This window comes from Mandrillus leucophaeus, unplaced genomic scaffold (genome assembly GCF_000951045.1).
Source record: "Mandrillus leucophaeus isolate KB7577 unplaced genomic scaffold, Mleu.le_1.0 Scaffold5, whole genome shotgun sequence".
Lineage (NCBI taxonomy): Eukaryota > Metazoa > Chordata > Mammalia > Primates > Cercopithecidae > Mandrillus > Mandrillus leucophaeus.
The window spans coordinates 4,306,756-4,326,677 of NW_012105364.1; the positions used below are offsets into that span (position 1 = coordinate 4,306,756).

Genomic DNA, 19,922 nt, shown 5'->3' on the forward strand with positions numbered 1-19,922 from the left:
AAAAAAAAAAAAAAAGTACCCAATGGAAGTGTGAGTGGCTGATTTTTATCTAAGGAAGCTGTCTTTCAAATATAGGGAATTCTGCACCCATTAGCTCTTTCTGAGGAACTTTCTAGAGGATTAGCTTTATCCAGTGAAATGACATCTGGGAAAACTTTATTGAAAAGACTGATGGTAAGTATTTTAAAATATAAAAATGTTTATGTAAGAGCAAAACAGTGGAAATGTTTCTGCAGTGGAGTGTGGAAGACTAATGTAAAAATGTTATATACTGACAAATAATATGATGAAAAAATGGGAGGAGAAGGGATAGGAAAAAAGTAAAATGGAAAAACCTTTTATAGTCAACAGGTGGGTGCTACAAAATACTGGGGGAAAAATCCTATTAATCCAGACGTAGTAAAATAAGTGAGAAAATGAGGGAACTAAGGTCATCAAAAAAGATTTAATCACAAAGGAATTTGCTAGAAAAACACATAAATCTTCCTAACTACCAAAATTTAAAATATAAAGGCAAATAGCATGTATCTTTTGGAGACAGAAGCTGCAAATATAATACATATCTTTATAGATTATTGTGATAGAGCCAAAATCAAGCGTATCAGTTATAACAATAACCATAAATAGGCTTAATCCATATATTAAAAGAAAAAGTTTCAGTTTGGCTTACAAACAAAACAATACTGTATGCAAGAGACACACTTAAAGTCATACAGAGAGGCAGAAAATAAAGGGATAGACAAAATTATAACAGGAAAATGGAAACAAAAAGAAAGTAAAGTAGATGCCAGGCAAAGTGGAACTCAAGGCTAAAAGCATTAAATGTGAGAAAGAAGGATACTTTGTAATGATTAAAGCCACAATCCACAGTGAAAATATATTACTCAGTATATGTGTAAGAGATAACACCACAACAACCTTTATGAAGCAAAAACCATGGAGATGTAGAGAGATATAGCTAGAAACATATGAATAATACATTTTATTAGCTCACTTTTAGTACAAGAGAGATAAAGTAGATAAATAATAGGGAGTATGCAATCTAAATCACCTATTAATAGAGTAGATCTTTTATATATATGTCAAGTTCTTCACCTTTATAGTAGAGAATACATATTCTGAAGTACCCTGAGCACATTCAGAAAAATTCATTATTAGATGACAAAGTGTCAATAACTCAAAGTAGAAATGTTACAAACCACATCTCTGATCACAGTACAATAAAACTAGAATTTGTTAACAGAAAGAAAAAGACCCTTCCATCAGAAGACTTTAAAATCTTTATTTCTGGGTGAAAGAGGAGATGCAAACTTAAATAACAGAATTTTGGGGAAAAAAGGCAAATCACTTCATAAACTACATATCAATCTATAGACTATATAGCACTGTAAGACGACTGTAGTTAACAATTATTATTATGTATTTTCAAATAACTCAGAGAGGATTTTGAATGTTCCCAGTAAAAGAAATGTTAGATGTTTGAGGAGATGGATATGCTAATTACCCTGATTTGATAACTATGCATTGTATGTATCAAGACATCACTGTGTACCCCCTCAGTATATATAATTATGTGCCAATTAAAAATAATAAATCTATATGGTGAATTAAAGCAGTGATCAAAGTAAAACTCATTGCAGTGAATACCTTTTATCAATGAAAAGGAAGGAATAAAAAATGAATTAAATTCTTAGCTCAAAAAAACTAGGTAAAGAACAACAAAGTAATTCAAAAGAAAGCACATGATAGAAATTAGTATAGATAAAAACAGAAAATAATGAGGAAAAAATAGAAAAACATCTAATTATTAAATCAAAATCCTAGTTTTGAAAAAATTAACAATATAAATAAACCGTAAGCTAAGTTGATGAAAAAAAGGAGAAAGCATAAATATGCAAAATAAATGACAAGGGGGAAACAGAAGAAATGTAAAAATCAAAAAACAAATTTTTAGTCTTTGAAATAAATTTGAAACCTAGATGTAATGGATAATTTCTTAGGCAAATACAGGTTGTCAAAAATGACCCTATTTTTTTTTTTTTTTAAATGGGGAAACACTAGAGGCATTTCCGCTAGGATCAGGAACCAAGGCAAGGATGTTCATTATCTTCACTGCTATTCAACGTTGTACTAGAGGTATTTAGCAATGCAGTTAGACAAGAGAAACCAAGTTGAGACATAAGAATGAGTTAACAAAGAAGTAAAGCTGTCTGTTTTTAGATGATGTGATCGAATACCTAGGAACCCCAGATAATCAGTGATAAAATGAGCTCAATAATTTAGTGGGATAGCAGGATATAAAATTCATATATAATAATCAATAGTCTTATTTCTCAAAAGAAGATATACAGATAGCCAACAAACATATGAAAAAATGTACAACATCACTAATCATCTGGGAAAAGCAAATTAAAACCACAATGAGATACCACTTTATTTCTGCCAGAATGGCTGTAATTTAAAAGTCAAAAAACAATAGATGTTGGCATGAATGTGATAAAAGGGGAACACTGTTACACAGCTGATGGAAATGTAAGTTAGTACAACCACTATGGAAAACAGTATTGAGATTCTTTAAAGAATTAAAAGTAGAACTGCCATTTGACCCAGCAGTCCCACTGCTGAGTATCTACCCGAAGGAAAAGAAGTCATTATATGAAAAAGACACATGCACATGCATGTTTATAGCAGCACAATTCACAGTTGCAAAGACATGGAACCAACCTAAGTGCCCATCAGTCAACAAGTGGATAAAGAAAATGTGGTGTGTATATACACCATGGAATACAGCCATAAGAAGGAACAAAAGAATGTCTTTCGCAGCAACTTGGGTGGAACTGGAGGCCATTATTCTAAGTCAAGTAACTTGAATGGAAAACCAAGTATCATATGTTTTAACTTATAAGTGGGAGTTAAGCTACATGGACACAAAGGCATAAGAATGACATAATGGACTTTGGGGACTTGGAAGAGGGGAAGGTCAGGAGTGGGTGAGGGATAAAATACTACATATTGAGTACAGTGTATACTGCTTGGGTGATGGGTGCACTTAAATCTCAGAAATCACCACTACAGTACTTATCTATGTAGCCAAAAACCACTTGTACCCCAAAACCTATTGAAATAAAAAAGTAAAAAAAAATCATTAGTCTTCATAGAAACAGCACATAGAGAACATAATAGTAGATAGACAGAACCCCATTTACAACAACAAAAAGGATTAAACACTAGGAATAGATTTAACAATAAATGTACAAAACTTAGAAAAAATGTTAAGCCCCTTACTCTTGTCTGAATGTTTGTGTCCCCGCCACCCAAGTATATTTTAAATTTCTAACCCCCAAGTTCATGGTGTTGGGAAGTGGGGCCTTTGCGGGGTAATTAGATTATGAGGATGGAGCCCTTGGGATCAGGATTAGTGCCCTTATGAAAAGACTGCAGAGCACTAGCTAGTCTCTTCTACCATGTGAAGACACAGCTAGAAGAGATGCCATCTGAACCAGGAAACAGGACCTTGCCAGTCACCAGATTTACCAGTATCTTGATCTGAGACTTCCTGGACTCCAGAATTGTGAAAAATAAATGTTTATTGTTTATAAGAAACCTAGTCTGTAATATTTTGTTATAGCAGGCCAAATAGACTAAGATACTCCTGAAAGACTCAAAGTATACTTAAACAAATGTAAAGATACCTTGTTTTTTGGAAAAAAAATATTGTTTTATTTTTCAGTTTTTTTCCTTGAGACAAGGTCTCATTATGTTGCCCAGTCTGTCCTCAAACTCCTGGGCTCAGGCAAACCTCCCATTTCAGCCTTCTGAGTAGCTGGGACTGTAAGCGTGTACCACCATGCCCAGAGTTGTTGCCTGTTTTTTAATAGACCAACTCAACGTTATAAAAATTTTACTCTTCCCTAAACTAATTTATAAATACAGTGGAATCCAATGAAAATACCAACAAATCATATTAGGGAGTTAGGCAAGTTGGTACTAAAGTTCACATGGAAAATATAATGTAAGAATAGCTGGGATGTCATTGAGAAAGGAAAAAGCATGAGGGATGGGGATAGAGGGGAGAGGAAGCTAGCTCTACTAGTCAGTAAATCTAAGGCCTATACAATTAAAACAGTGTGGTACTGGCACATGAACAGACTAATAGACCATGGAATAAAATTGTGTGGTGACTTTGTAATGTGGTGACCTTGGTCAGGCTGATCTACGTTTTTCAGATACAATCTGATACAGATGGAAAGTACAGAATTAGACCCAAATACATACGGAATTTAGTGTAGTGGCATACTGTTTAACAAGGTGGCATTTCTAATCATTGGGGTAAACATGTACCTTTTAATACATGATGCTGGAACAGTTAACCATTTGGAAAAAGATAAAATTAGACTCATATTTCCTGTGATACCCATGAGTAAACTCCAAATGGATAAGGCATATAAATTTTTAAAAAATAAAACCATGCATGTAATAGAAGAAAAGATGGATGTATTCTCCTTTAACCTTGGTGTAGAGAAAAGCTTTGTTAATTACAACTACAGTTTTAGAGGCAATCAAAGAAAAGGTTGATACATTTGACTCCATGAAAATTTTTTTTAAATTACCTGTCAAAATCAACATAAAATGTAAAATGAGCCAGGGGTTTGCAGTAGGTCCAGGTTGTGGTACAAACAGCTATTTTTGATTATTGTAATGGAATCCCACGTGACCTTGCCACCTATTTTATTGGAAAAGCAGTGTGGTAGTGAGCTCAGGACTACAAGATCCAACAGTTTTACTATACTATGTTCCACCTAGGAAACATATTGAGTGCTCAGCTGAGGTACTGGGTTGAGGATGGGACCCTGTGAGGTTAGGGAATTTTCCTCTGGAATGCAGCATATGCATTAGATTGATAGCCTGTGTATGGTGCTATCACCAATAAATACAATATGTAGGTCCAGAATTCAAGAGATGGAAGTAGGACTGGCCCCCTTCACTGTCACTCACAGTGACCCACTTGTAGAAACTGTGCATCTGCTATGGTTTGAATGTTTCTGTTCTGTCAAAATTCATGTTGAAACTTAATTCCTAATGCAGTAGTATTAAGAGGTAAGGCCTTCAGGAGGTTAGTATGTCATAAAGGCTGTGCCCTCAGGAATGAGATTAATGCCCTTATAAGAGACTTCAGAGAGCTCCCTTCCTCCTGCCACCGGAGGATACCTAGATGGCACCATCTGTGAGGAATGGGACCTGCACCAGATACTAAATTTGCTGGCTCCTTGATCTTGAACTTCCCAGCCTCCAGAACTGTGAGCAAATACATTTCTGTTCTTTATAAATTACCCAGTTTAAGGTATTTTGTGATAACAGCTGGAATAGACTTAAGACAACATCCCATCTGTACCCCAAATGTGAATTAGAGACCCTGGCTCCAGGGGCCAGTGTTTTTCAGGGGTGAAAGGACAGAAGCATTTAACTCATTGGCTCTTGATTCCTGTTGGTTGAGGATTATCTTTAGCACAGAAACACCCACACTTCAGGATTATACATGTCTGAGTGACACGTTGGCAACCACAGGCAGCTGATACTCCCATGTCAGAGAAGTCAGGGCCACAAACTGAGCCAGTCTGCATGTTTGGAATGATGATCACTGTTAGGTCACTTTGGGTTCTTCATTCTAGTGAAGGTAAGGAAAGTGCTACTATACTTACAGAGGTCATTGACCTTGATTCTTATCAGGAGCTAGGATCATTTCTGTATAATGGTGGCAGAAAGGACTCTGTCTAGAATTCATGGTATTCACTTGAGTGTATTTTGGTGCTTGCTTGCTTGCCTCTGGGAGTGTTGGTAGGGATAGAGAACAACCAGTGATTCAATCAGGGTACACCCAACACAGGGCTCACATCCTTTGGGATAAAGGTTTGAGTCAACTGTTGGACACGTAGCCAAAACTAGATGAAGTGCTGGCCAGTGGGGAGGGAAATGTAGAATGGATGGTTTTAGGAAGGAGATGATAAATATCAATTATGGCCTTGGCATTAGTTGTAGCAGCAAGGATTGAACCATGTTCCACTCACCTTCCTTTATTTAGTCTTTTGTAGAAATAGTGATTGCTACCGTGTTGAAGCCTCCATGATAGATTAGACTTAATGGAGGACATAAACAAATTTGAGGGATGGAATGGGTAGCCTGTATTGGATATCTCTTTTGAGTCACTTTGCATGGTCCCAGGCCTTATCTTTGATTCCAGCTATGGCATGATGAGCAGTTCTTTAGGGGCTCAGCTCACTGGCATTGTTATTGCCTTACTTCAGGTATGCACTGAGTGTTTTTTTGCCTACTCGGATTCACTTCAGCTCTCATGTATACTCCCCAGAAGTATGGGGGAATTAGTACTCTGGGGTTAACATTCAGCCAGGGGCTAACAGTTAGTGGTTCTGAGATGTATTTCATAAGGCTCCTCAGAAGATTGCTCATTAAATAACCAGTTGCCAGCATCAGTGACCCACTCAAGGAAAGGTCTTTATATTGCTTTTACCTCCTTCCCTGTTCATTTCCCTGTCATTCACTTCTCCCTCTGAACACCTTCCTAAATAAACTACCTTTATGCAAGCCTTTGCTGTCAGGACAGCCAAAGCTGTGACAGAGGTATAGAACATGGGTTGGCAAGCTATGGTACATGGCCAAAACCATGTAAATAAAGTTATTTATTTATTTATTTATTTATTTATTTTTGAGATGGAGTCTCGCTCTGTCTCCCAGGCTGGAGTGCAGTGGCATGATCTTGGCTTACTGCAACCTCCACCTCCCGAGTTCCAGTGATTCTCCTGTTTCAGCCTCCTGAGTAGACATGCGCCACCACACCCAGCTAATTTTTTGTATTTTTAGTAGAGATGCAGTTTCATTATGTTGGCCAGGCTGGTCTCGAACTCCTGACCTTGTGATCCACCCACTTTGGCCTCCTAAAGTGCTGGGATTACAGGTGTGAGCCACCGCACCTGGCCAGTTTTTTATATTTTTAGTAGAGACGAGGTTTCACCATGTTGGCCAGGCTGGTCTTGAACTCCTGACCTCAAGTGATCCGCCTGCCTTGGCCTCCCAAAATGCTGGGATTACAGGTGTGAGCCACCGTGCCCAGCTGTAAATAAAGTTTTGCTGGAACACAGCCACACTATTTCTTAATGTATTGTATATAACCGCCTTTGTGCTGCAGCTACAGAATTGAGTAGTTGTGAGGAGATCATATAACCTGTAAAGTCTAAAATATTTACAGAATAAGTGTGCCATTCCTGTGCATTGATTTCCCAGTGCTGCTAGAACAAGTTACCACAAACTTAGTAACTTAACAAATCTGGTGACTTAAAACAACACAAATTATTTTACAGTTCTGGAGACTAGAAGTCTAAAATCAGTTTTACTCGGCTGATGTCAGAGGTATAGGCAGAGCAGGTTCCTTCTGCAGGCTCTAGGGGAAAATCTGTTTTCTTGCCTTTTCTAGCTTCTGAGGCTACCTGTATTCCTCAAATCCTAACTCCCCCTTCCCATCATTTCAGTCTCTTGATTCATTGTGACATACGCTTCCTGTGTCAAATCTCCCTCTGCCTTGTTCTTATGGGGACAGTTGTGATTACATTTAGGGCTAACCCAAATAATTCAATATAATCTCCCCATCTCAGTGTCTTTAACTTAATCACGTCTGCAAAGTACCTTTTGCCATATGAGGTACATTTTTACAGGTTCTAGGGAGTAGGACTTTGATGTCTTTAGGGGCCATTATTTAGCTTACCACAGGCTTCCATCTGGTCCCTAAAGATTTACATTCATCCTACATGCAAAGTGCATTCACTGTATTGCAATAATCTTCCAAAATCTAAACCCCATTGCATTAACTCTGGTCCAAGATGTCATTAAATATTATAACTCCAGAGTCCCAAATCTCATCATCTAATCATCTAACTCCAGTATAGGTGAGTTTCTGGGTATGATGCATCCCAAGACAGAATTCCTCTTTATCTATGGACCTGTGAAACTAGAAAACAAGTTACGTGCTGTGGAAATACTGTGGTGCGACAGGCCTAGAATAACAATTATATACATTCCGATTCAGAAAGGGAGACAATGGGAGGAAAGAAAGGAGTCACTAGCACCAATTTTTAAATTTAATCAGGCAAACTTTTAGATTTCAAGGGTTGGGAATAATCCCTGTGGCACCCAGCTCTACTCTGTGGGCCAGAGGGTTGTGTATGTATTGTGTATGGCTACTTTCATGTTACAGCAACCAAATCAAGTGGTTGTGGGGTGGTCATATAGCCTGCAGAGCCTGAAATACTTACTAGATTGTTCCCTGTCAGAATGTGTGCTTGTTGAGGGCAGGAATCTTTGTCTCTTTTGCTTACTAAAGTATCCTAAGTGTCTGGAGCAGTGTCTGACACTTAATAGACACTCACTGAAACGCTGAACTAAAAGAAAAAAATTTAAGCAATTTAATAGAGATGAGAGGGCAAAATTTTTGACATTGCTGAGTAGTAACCCTATTTATAGATAAATAAAACATTAAAAAAGAGAACTTTTAAAAACATAGGTACATATTAAAATAAATCTACATTTTAAAATAGCATACTGTATTCCAACAAAAATTGTAGCAGAATGACTAACACCAACATGCATCTTGGTTAACTTGTACTGTGGAGAGAAATAATTTTTAAGACTTCTGGCAGAAGAAGCTAGTCATTTAAAAGTGAGAAAAACTAAGTCCGACTTCAGCCATTCATGGCAGTTTTCAGTGTCAGAAAAGAATGAGGACAGTGTCTGCAAAGTTTTAAGAAACAGAACATATGATACAAGAATAATACAGCAAAGCGAATTGTCATTCAAGTACAGGGATAACAAGCAGACTTCCACACTGTAAAGAATTCAGGGGCCATAACACCTGTGAGCTTTTCTTGAAAAATAAAATTAAGCATTAAAGTTATGTTAATCAAAGCATTAAATCAAAAGAGTGAATTCTGTAAGAGGGACTACAGGAAATGAATTACCAGTGAGCATTGAATTTATTCAATTATAGAAGTAAGGTTAAACTACTATAGAAATTATGATTAAAGATAGAATATAAATGTTATGATCCATGATAATACAAAAAGAATAATACTAACAAAAATTTGGAGATACACGGGAGGGCAGATGAGAGAGGAGAAAGCTCATGAAAGCTTAATTTTTTTGCTTTCATAGCTTAAGTCTTTTATCTAAAGTTTTATGGCAGCAACAAAAAGAACTAGAGTGTAAGTCTTCCATATTTCAGAAAGAAAACACATTCACTTAGAAAACAAAACACACTCTTACATCTGTATTGTCTAATAAGATAGCTACTAGATACATATGGCTGTTATAGTGAACATTAATTGAACTTTTGTAAAATTAAAAATTCAGTTCACTAGCTATATTTCAAGTGCTCATTAGCCACATGTAGCTTGTGGCTACTATATTGAATGATGTTAGAACATTTTCCATCATTGCATAAAGTTCTATTGGATAACACTGCCTTATAGGAAACAAAGAAAGTGTTAAAAATAGAGATGTAACACAAAACAAATTGACAGAATTAACACCAGACATTGCCTATTAAAAGACATACAGATTAGTTTAAAAATGAAATACAACTAACTATATGCTATATATTGTGATGTATATAAAACAAGGCAAAGCAAAATTTGAATATAAAAGGAGGGGTGAAAGCATATAAGGCAAACACTATTGAAAGGAAGCTTGGGTGAAGGTGTTAATAATTAGAAAATGGAATTAAATACAGAAAGTTTTGAATGAGACAAGAATGAGGCACTTTATCCAAAATGAGGAGAAACTGTCATGAATTATTTATTAATATATCACCAAAGTACATAAGCCAAAAATCACAAAAAAAATGTAAATAGAAACAAAATAGTATCAGCCCTTGTTTTAAAAAGAAGGAAAAACCTAAGGGTATAAAGGATATGAATAATAAACTTGATACAGATTAATTAATACTTATGAAAACCTTACCTTTATAATAGAAAAGTCACCTTTACAGGTATTCATGGAACACTTACAAATTATTCAACATTCAACCCCTGAAAACCCGTTAATTCTAGAATGTGGAAATGTAGTCGAGACTTACTCTGTCATTACAATGCAATCAAACAATACATTTATTTTGAGAAGAAAATGAACAGATAGTACCCAGATATGTTAAAATGGAAAAATAAAAAGAAAGCTTCAACGTTTGGGCCAGTATATAAGTAAAAATTGAAATTAAAGAATATTTTTAAAATCTAATGATGAAAACCTATGATTTCAACTAAAGCTATGCTCAGAGGAAAATTCATAGCCCTTAGCATTTAAATTACTGGATGAGTGTATTGTTCAGGGCTCCCCGTTACTAGCAATAGAATCTAGTTCATAGATACTCTTGGAAATCCGGAAAACCAAGCTTGCATCTGATAGAGCCAGAAAGAGTGCGTCAGAGAAAAATGCCCACGCTGCAAAAATTTTTAAGTACGGGACACTTCCAAAAAAATGTCTTTTTTTTTTTTGAGACAGGGTCTCACTCTGTTACCCAGGTTGGAGTGCAGTGGCGCCATCTCAGCTCACTGCAACCTCTGCCTCCTGGGTTCAAGCAGTCCTCCCACCTCAGCCTCCCAAGTAGCTGAGACTTCAGGCACATGCCACCACGCCAGGCGAATTTTTGTATTATTTGTAGAGACGGGGTTTTGCTATGTTTCCCAGGCTGGTCTTGCATTCCTGAGCTCAAGTGATCCTCCCTCCTTGACCTCCCAAAGTGCTGGGATTACAGACGTGAGCCACTGCACCCGGCCAAATTACTTTTCTAATTGAAAAAGAAATGAAGGACTATCAGTCAAAACTTTTTCCTCTTGGTGTGCTAATGGAGGGAGTCAGAGTTGTAGGTCATTTTGGATTATGTGAGAGGAGTTGAGGTAGTGGAGAGATTGATAGCAGTAGGATAAATGCATGGGGAATTAAAGAAGGGAGGGTAAAAGGTTAAAAACCTCTTTAAAGCATGGATGTGGAATTTTGTAGCTCAGTTCACACTTCTGCCTGTTTTTGAAGCTCAGCAGAAAGGTCTGAAGCCATTGATAATTTTAGAAAGCCATGCCAAAGAGCGATACCTCATCAGTTAATTATTTTTGTTAATTTATTTTAAAAAGTTATGTCTAGTCTGATGGGATTTTAGGATTTGGGGATATGTCAGACTAGGACTCTTTATACCATTGTCCTTTGTTTGTTTGTTTGTTTGTTTATTTATTTATTTATTTATTTATTTGAGACGGAGTCTTGCTCTGTCACCCAGGCTGGAGTGCAGTGGTGCGACCTCGGCTCACTGCAAGCTCTGCCTCCCGGGTTCACGCCATTCTCCTGCCTCAGCCTCCTGAGTAGACATCCACCACCACGCCTGGCTAATTTTTTGTATTTTTAGTAGAGACGGGGTTTCACCGTGTTAGCCAGGATGGTCTCGATCTCCTGACCTCGTGATCCGCCTTCCTTGGCCTCCCAAAGTGCTGGGATTACAGGTGTGAGCCACTGTGCCCGGCCTGTCCTTAGTTTATTTTTTATGCCAATTACCAGTATCTAAAATTATGGGGGAAGGGTTGTTTTGTTTATGTGATTATCTTTCTTCCTCCTAGAATGTAAGTTCCATGAAGATGAAGGAACTTTTTGCCTTTTACTAATTTTGCTCATTGCTTTATTCTTGAATTAGAACAGTTTTCTATGCAGTAGTCTTAGCATATATACAAAGAATATTTATATTCCATAAATATTTGTTTATGGAATATAAAATAAGTATAAATATTCCTCCATAAATTTGTTGAATCAGTAGCTGCATTAAGGTAATTATGGGACAACTGGAAATTGACTAGGGGTGAACTCCACGGGAGAGATTTTAATTGATCTTATGTTAACCAATTTGATTTTTCTTAGTCTGACTAAAGACATGACTGGAAAAGAAGATGTATACCGAGGCCCGGCCATCAGGGCTCTCTGCAGAATCACTGATGTAAGTTCTCTGTTTTACTGAGTTATCAAATGGAACACTATGTTTATCTGCGGGTAGCCATGTAGATTTCGTAGGATTTCCTAGTCTAACTTTGTGAATCTTCAGTATAAGAGAAACATGATCACCAGAAAGACTTTTGTGACTCCAGTCTTTCTTTTTTCTTCAAATTTTTTTCCTTTAATTTATTTATGTTAGTCCATTTTCTCTCTTTATTTGCCCTCTTAAACTGTTGTAATGAGGGTACATTGCTTGCAGGAAACAAAAACCCATTCAAATTTATCTTAAAAAGCTTTATTATAGGACACAAATCTCTCAGAATTTGAGGTGACGCTTACAGGTAGACACCAGGGCAAGAAATTGGGCAGCTTTAAGAATTCAACAGAAGATTTTTTTTTCTTTTTCTTTTTTTGAGTTGGAGCCTCGCTCTTTCGCCCAGGCCAGAGTGCAGTGGCACGGTCTCGGGTCACTGCAACCTCCGCCTCCCGGGTTCAAGTGATTCTCCTGCCTCAGCCTCCTGAGTAGCTAGGATTTCAGGCACCCACCACCACACCCAACTAATTTTTTTTTTTTTGTAGCAGTTTGAACAAACTGAAAACTGTATTCTTCTGTGTGAGCTGAACTCAAGTTTCAGAATAATCATCGCCATGTAGGAGGCTTTTTGTTAAAATGCAGAAGAAATCTCAAAATACTGTATTTATATCCGCCTTCCACTGCTGCCAGTATAGTACGCATCTCCTACACAATCAACAGTAAACAGCAAATGATGCAGTTCTTAGAGTATTTTGCACTTGGGAAAAAATATGTATCTGAATTTTAAAAAGAAATGTTTAGATTTTGTAGGTCTTTTTTATTATTATTAAAATACTAAGTGAAACTCCTCAGCCTGGCATCTTTTCCTCTATCTCAATAGCTTATCCCAGAGCCAGAAAAAGCCTTGAGGAGACGATGTCTTCTGCTTCCAGATAAAACTTACCCAAATTTTTTGGCAACTCATCCCTAATGATTTTAAAATTCGAAAAGGCTTGTCTTTTTGTCTGTCCTTAAAAGCAGTATCAAGTATTATCTCCTAAGGGGGATCTAAGGAGTGGGGGAAATTTATAGTTCCTCCTCACCGCAGTACAGTTCACAACCGCTGGCCAACCCACAGGTGGCTCAGCACCTCCCTAGTCAAGATGTCCCAACTCCAGGAAAGTGCCAGCACTGGGGGTCAGCTAGTGTCATTCTTTGTATACACTCTTGGCCACCAAATAGTATTGTGAAATGCAGATCATTCAGCCGCTACCATCATCACTACTCCTACAGAGCACGAGAAAGCAATCTCCAATCTCTTTTATAAATGAACAGTCCTAACTTCTAGGCTCAGAGATGATAGATAAAACTTAGCTGTTGCAATTGTATAATTCCCTGACATGAAATTTTGTTGGATTTAATATCTACATGATATAGCCATTTAAGAGTATAACTTGAGAAAAAAGGAAAAAATCTACCTGATCAAAAAACATGTTGGGGTGACCTATAAGAATCGTAAACTTCCCCTTTAGCATCTGTATTGAAGATATAGATGAAGTACATTCATTCCATAGTTACTAAGCTCCTATTATGTGCCAGGCAGTGAGCATCAGCTCATTGGCAATAGCCATGCTCAAGATCCACGCTCCTCATGTAACTTTCTGATTATAATTGATCTTCCCAGATAAGATTTCCCCAACAGGAGCGATAATCCAGTTCACTTGGTGGGTATAAGTGTAAAAGAATGCACTGGCATTCTATTATGTACATAACTTCCTATGAGTTTGATTTAATGTGACAAAACGTGAACACCTTTGTGTGGAGTGACAAAATCACACTTCTAGAACTGCAAAGCCAAGGACCGTATCCATGACCTTCACACTACACCAACCTGGAGCCATCCTCTTTGACTTCTCTCATAACTCACTTCTATTCCAAGAACAAGTCTTCCACCTTACTTCTGGGACATTTGCTTTGGTGTCTCAAAATAATGGATAGTCAGGGACATTGGAGTTTGGATATGCCTTTATTAAGAAGTCTTCCAAGTGGGGTAAATGAAGATTTTCCTAGGGTATGGGAAGACTGCAAGGAATACTTAGGCAATATCCTCAAATCGGTCTGAGAAGAGTTTTAAAGGAATACATTTCCAGATCTCCAACTTCCCTATGAAATATTTTCTAAAACCAGGCCGATGCCAGGCTGATTTTTATATTTTTAGTAGAGACAGGGTTTCACCATGTTGGCCAGGCTATTTACTGTGGTGATCCGTCATGTACTAGACACAGGCCCTCTTGTTCCAATATTTAAGAGAGAGAATCTGATTAGCCAGCAGTAGGCCAGTAGCTTATATCTACCTGTGTCTGAGTCAGGTGTTTAATTTTGATCCAGTTCATTATATCTGGAGGGATGAGATCATGTGGTATGTTTGGCTATCTCTTTCTGGGAACTCTGAGTAGGAAGGGCAGGCCAGGCATTGCCAAGCAAATTGAATAATAGCTATATACTCATGCTTGGGTATATTTTAGGTGTATGTTTGTAACCTTCTCAAGTTGTAAAGGTTGAGCAGGACCAAATTATATATTTGATAACTCTGGATCCTAGAAGGAGTAATAGAAATGCTGTAATATTTTTTGGTGCACTGTTGTTTTGTTGTGATTGTTTTAATTTATTTTTAGCATTAAATTGGTAGCAGCATGAGCCTTGACCATGCTAGTGCTAGCAATAAAACTCTTTTTTTCATCTGAATATTGTTCTCAGTCTTTTTACTCATCTTTATCTGCCACCATCTTCCCAGTGCTTTTTCCCAGTTAAAGTTGAAAAGAACTGTATTTCCAGAGGATGTTATATTGAGGGCTCATTATGGTAATATGCTACACATTTAGTTCTTTATGTATCTCAGATAATCAGGGATTACATTTGATTTCTAGGACTTTCTGGGATCTGTATGTAATATGTACCCTTCACATAGAGGAATCTTCATAACCTCAAAAGCAGGCTCCATCTCCATATAGGAATTTCTTTATAACTTTCCTGATGGGTTCAGCGTCTACTTCTGTATTTCTTCCAAACTGTGATTCTCCATTTTGGGACAGTTTATTTCATTGTTGAACAGTTATTCTTCTTTATATGTAATCTAAAATGTTCTTTCTTAAAGCTTCAACTTCGTTGTTGGGGTTCTGCGCTTTGGGATATTATTACTATATTATCATCCTTTCAGTGCATTCTAAATATTTGCACAGAAACAAATACAAGATTGGTTTTTGAAAATTATTTTGAAGCATAAGAGTGATTTTGCATAAAAATGTTTTTCCTTAACAATTTTTTCTTTTTGAATGTTATTAGGGAACAATGTTGCAAGCCATTGAAAGATACATGAAGCAGGCCATTGTGGATAAAGTTTCCAGTGTATCCAGTTCAGCACTGGTGTCTTCCTTGGTAAGTGAACAAGCAGCTTCCTAGTTCTTAGGCATGGTACAGTTTGGAGTTGCAAAAACAAGGTATCACTAGGATTCTCTCACAAATGAAACAGTTAAAAATATGTATATACCTCTATTACTTTATCCAAGTGTGTTTTATCTAGAGCAGAGGTCCCCACCCCAGGGCTTCAGACCAGTATTGGTCCGTGGCCTGTTAGAAACTGGGCTACACAGCAGGCAGTGAGTGGCAGGCAAGCGAGTATGACGGCCTGAGCTCTGCCTCCTGCCAGATCAGCAGCAGCATTAGATTCTCATAGGAGCTCGAACCCTATTGTGAGCTGCCCATGCAGGGATCTAGGTTGCTGGCCTCATATGAGAATCTAACTAATGCCTGATGATCTGAGGTGGAACAATTTCATCCAAAAACTATCCCCCTGCCCACTATCCATGGGAAAATTGTCTTCTATAAAACCAATTCCTGGTGCCAAAAAGATTGGAGATTGCTGATCTATAGGATCATTGAGCAATTAAAAACATAACATTTTCATATGTTTGAAAGGTTTTGGAAATCTAAAAGTTACGTTGTACACATAATAAAAGAGGGGTAAGTGTGGGGTATGGGACAGGGAAGAAACCTAGGGCCCTTTTCTTTCATTTAAAATCTTCTTTATGACCTGCCTTTATGACTTCTACTACTTTTCTGTTTGTCCTCTGCTTTTTCTGGTGCCCTTTGTCTATGTGTATCCTTCAATCCAAAGTTTCCTGTCCCACTTCTGAATTTCCTCCCAGGAAGCGGTCTTTTTTTAAGTAATATATTTTTCTTTCTGGTTTTCAGCAGAACACAATTTATACATTAAAACCTATCACATTGCATTTGATTAACATCACTTACATAGTGTGAATGTATAAGACATCTAAATACAAGAGTTCCTGATTCTGGAATATAATTGGCTGAGTTTTATAGCAGAGAATAATACACAAGCAGAGAACTTGTGTACTGTCTGTCTTCCAGGGGAGTTTCCCGGAAATAAAGCTTATAATGATGATGTTATTTAAGCACCTTTCTGTTGACTGTCCATCCCCATCCTGTTCTTCCTCTTTCATTACTTCCTTTTACATACCTCTCCCAGCTCACAAACATATATACTCACCTTTGTAACAGGTGTGGGAAAAAATACTTCTCGTTTATCAGTTGCTCCAGGAGTAGAGACACAAAATAGACTTATAAGAGCTACATAGTTTTCTTCCTCTTTGGAAATGTCTGTTAGTGATTTTCCAAGAAAACTAACTCATGTTTCTAAGCTTCTAGTGACATGCATTATTTATTCTCATTTTTTTTTTTCTGTATTTAGCACATGATGAAGATAAGCTATGATGTGGTTAAGCGCTGGATCAATGAAGCCCAAGAAGCTGCATCAAGTGACAATATTATGGTCCAGGTACTGTCAGTGAATCACATTAGCTTATGTCTCAGGATCAGCATTCTTTAAACCTGTATTGTTGGGGCAGTGTATTGATTCCCTAGATAAACATTAACTAAAGGTAAATTAAGCAGCTACTAGTATATATTCTGAAGTAGGAGTCTCACTAATTATGATTACTGCCATTTGAATACTGCCCTTCAAGTGTTTCGTAGAAGCTCGATGACCCTGTGTAGGGATATTTGGGAAAGATTATAGATTGAGATGCTCATTTCAGTCTTTGAAAAATAATTTGTGTAAAAAGATATTCAATTCCAAGTTCTGAGGCCTTGATTATAGACGTTAAAAACATCATAAGGAGCAGCTTTTACTTTATGAAACTTTGAAACCATTTTGTCAAAAAGAGCTTCTTTTCATATTTATCAGGTTATTCTTTATTAAGAGGAACAAGATTAAATTCTTAACTGGAAATTGTATGTAAAGTACCCCATTTTGTTTGAGAGGGTGTTTAGGCCCTCTTGATGTTTATAACTTCTATGGTAGCACATTTAGTTATTAGGAAACAAGAGTAGCCATTTTTCCCTTGGGAAACACTCTCATTCTGGTGACTCTGATCATGTGGTTTTATACAAAGTGTCAAGATAATGACATTCTTGTAGCATGCTTTAGATTAATCCTTTAATTGCTAAGGTGGCCACACATGATGTAAAGCCACTCGTAGAGACAGATAGCACCGGTAAAGCCCTGGGCCTGAGCACGTGTGTACTGAGGATGTGTGAGCCAGTGTTGAGCCTGCTAGAGCCATCTTCAGATTGTATGTCACCTCCTTTATACCTGCCAGTCTGAATTGACAACTTCTGGGGGGTAAATTAGAAACTCTTAATCTTTTTAGTCTTGCCTGTGTTTAGTTCAGTGTGAAAAAGATATTCGTGTACATGTGACCTGGGTATTTAAAAGAAATCTTTAATCTAGTTCCATGTGATTCTATTTTTGTGTAAATATTTTGATGTCTTTCTAATCCATGTGCTGCTTTCTTTTTCGTTTTCTTTAGTACCATGCATTGGGAGTCCTGTATCACCTTAGAAAGAATGATCGACTTGCTGTTTCCAAGATGTTGAATAAGTTTACTAAATCTGGTCTCAAGTCACAGTTTGCTTACTGCATGCTGATCCGAATTGCCAGTCGTTTACTGAAAGAAACTGAGGATGGGTAAGTGTCTTCACCTAAACCTGGGTTATTTTCCATTTGCAAAGTTAATATACCTTAGAGTTTATTTCCTTTATGAATTTTTTTTGGGCAGTGCTGACTTTACAGATGAGTTTGACGTTTTTCAATTTTTTAAAAAAATTATGGAGTTTCAAATCACACTTTTTGTTTTTACCTTAATGTATACTCTTGTGTATGTACTTAATTATTAATAGCACTTTAAGAAACTGATATTGAACAAAAAATATATGCATTGATCATAAGATATATAGATAATTAAATATGAAAGTTGGAAGGGACATTAAGAATTATCCTATCTATCCCTTTTATTTTTATAAAAGAGAATGTTGAAGTACTGCATTTAGTGATTTGCCCAAGATCATTCCGCAAGTCTGAGGCACATATGTTACCAAAAAAACTTTGAAGGCTAGGGAAGGGCAGGAAAGAGAGATCTTTTGAGGTATAGTAAGCTGGGGATGGATCTAGGGAGCAAAGAAGACCCCTTCCCCAGCCTGAAAGGCTTATGGCTGAACTCCAAAGATTTCTTATGTGGCCTGGGAAACTGAGTTGTAACACAGAGAAAGATCTCTAGAATCTGCCACTACTACTAGTGTCCCGCTGAAAGGGGAAGCCTGATTTGTTCCTCAGGTCATTTGTCAATAGCAGATGACTGAATTTAATTAAAGCTGCAGCAAAGTCCTGACCCAGATCAACTATTAGCTGCCAGAAATGAAAAAGGACCTGCACTTTTTGTAATGATAAGTATTATTTACATCAGTCTCTACTGCACCTTTATAAGTAGTGTCTAGCAAACAATCAAAAAACACAAAGGCAGGGACATGTAACCCATAAACAAGAGGAAAAAAAGCAGTCAGTAGAAGCTGATTTACAGATGACCCAAATACAGAAATTAGGAGGCAGTGACTTTAGAAATTATTAGGCAGTGACTTTTAAACAACTTTTGTAAAGTGAACACCAAAGGAGTTTTGTAAAGTGAACTTTCTTAACTTTTGTAAGTTATATCTTTTCGATAAAGAGTGGAAAAGATGGACAAAATGTGTAAATGGGTAAGGAATTTAATAGATGAATAGAAACTAGAAAAAAAAATCTTGAACCAAAAACTACAATATCAAAAATAAAAATTTATTTGAAGTATAAATTTTTCAAATTTATTTGAAGTACTTGGACACAAGCAGATTGGACACAGTAGAAAAAAAATTAGAGAACTTAAAGACAAGTCAATAGAAATTGTCCAAACTGAAGCATAGGGAGAAAAATAAGAAAAGAAAATAAAAGAATAGAACATCTGAAGCCTAGGGAATATATCAAAAAGTCTAATACTTGTGTAATAAGTCTCAGAAGGAAAGGAAACAGAATGGAGCAGAATAAATCTTTGAAGAGATAATGGATGTATTAGTCGATTTTCATGCTGCTGATAAAGACACACCTGAGACTGGGCAATTTACAAAAGGAAGAAGTTTAATGGACGTACAATTCCACGTGGCTGGGGAAGCCTAACAATCATGGTGGAAGGCAAGGAGGAACAAGTCACATCTTACATGGATGGCAGCAGGCAAAGAGAGAGAGCGCTTGTGCAGGGAAACTCCCATTTTTAAAACCATCAGATCTTATGAGACTTACTATCATGAGAACAGCACAGGAAAGACTTGCCCCCGTGATTCAGTTACCTCCCACTGGGTCCCTCCCATAACACATGGAAATTCAAGATGAGATTTGGGTGGGGACACAGCCAACCCATACCAATGGATGAGAATTTTCCAAAATGAATGAAAGGGGCTAGGTGCGGTGGCTCACAGCTGTAATCCTAGCACTTTG

General features: G+C 37.1%; 1 protein-coding gene across 1 annotated transcript in view; it reads left to right on the forward strand.

Annotated features, from left to right (window-relative positions):
• Positions 1-19,922, forward strand: part of COPG2 (coatomer protein complex, subunit gamma 2) — a 164,301-nt gene that overhangs the window by 42,326 nt on the left and 102,053 nt on the right. The window contains exons 6-9 of the mRNA XM_011995847.1: positions 11,959-12,034; positions 15,386-15,478; positions 16,812-16,898; positions 17,932-18,089. Coding sequence (XP_011851237.1) covers positions 11,959-12,034; positions 15,386-15,478; positions 16,812-16,898; positions 17,932-18,089 — 414 coding nt within the window. The remainder of the gene's footprint in view (positions 1-11,958; positions 12,035-15,385; positions 15,479-16,811; positions 16,899-17,931; positions 18,090-19,922) is intronic.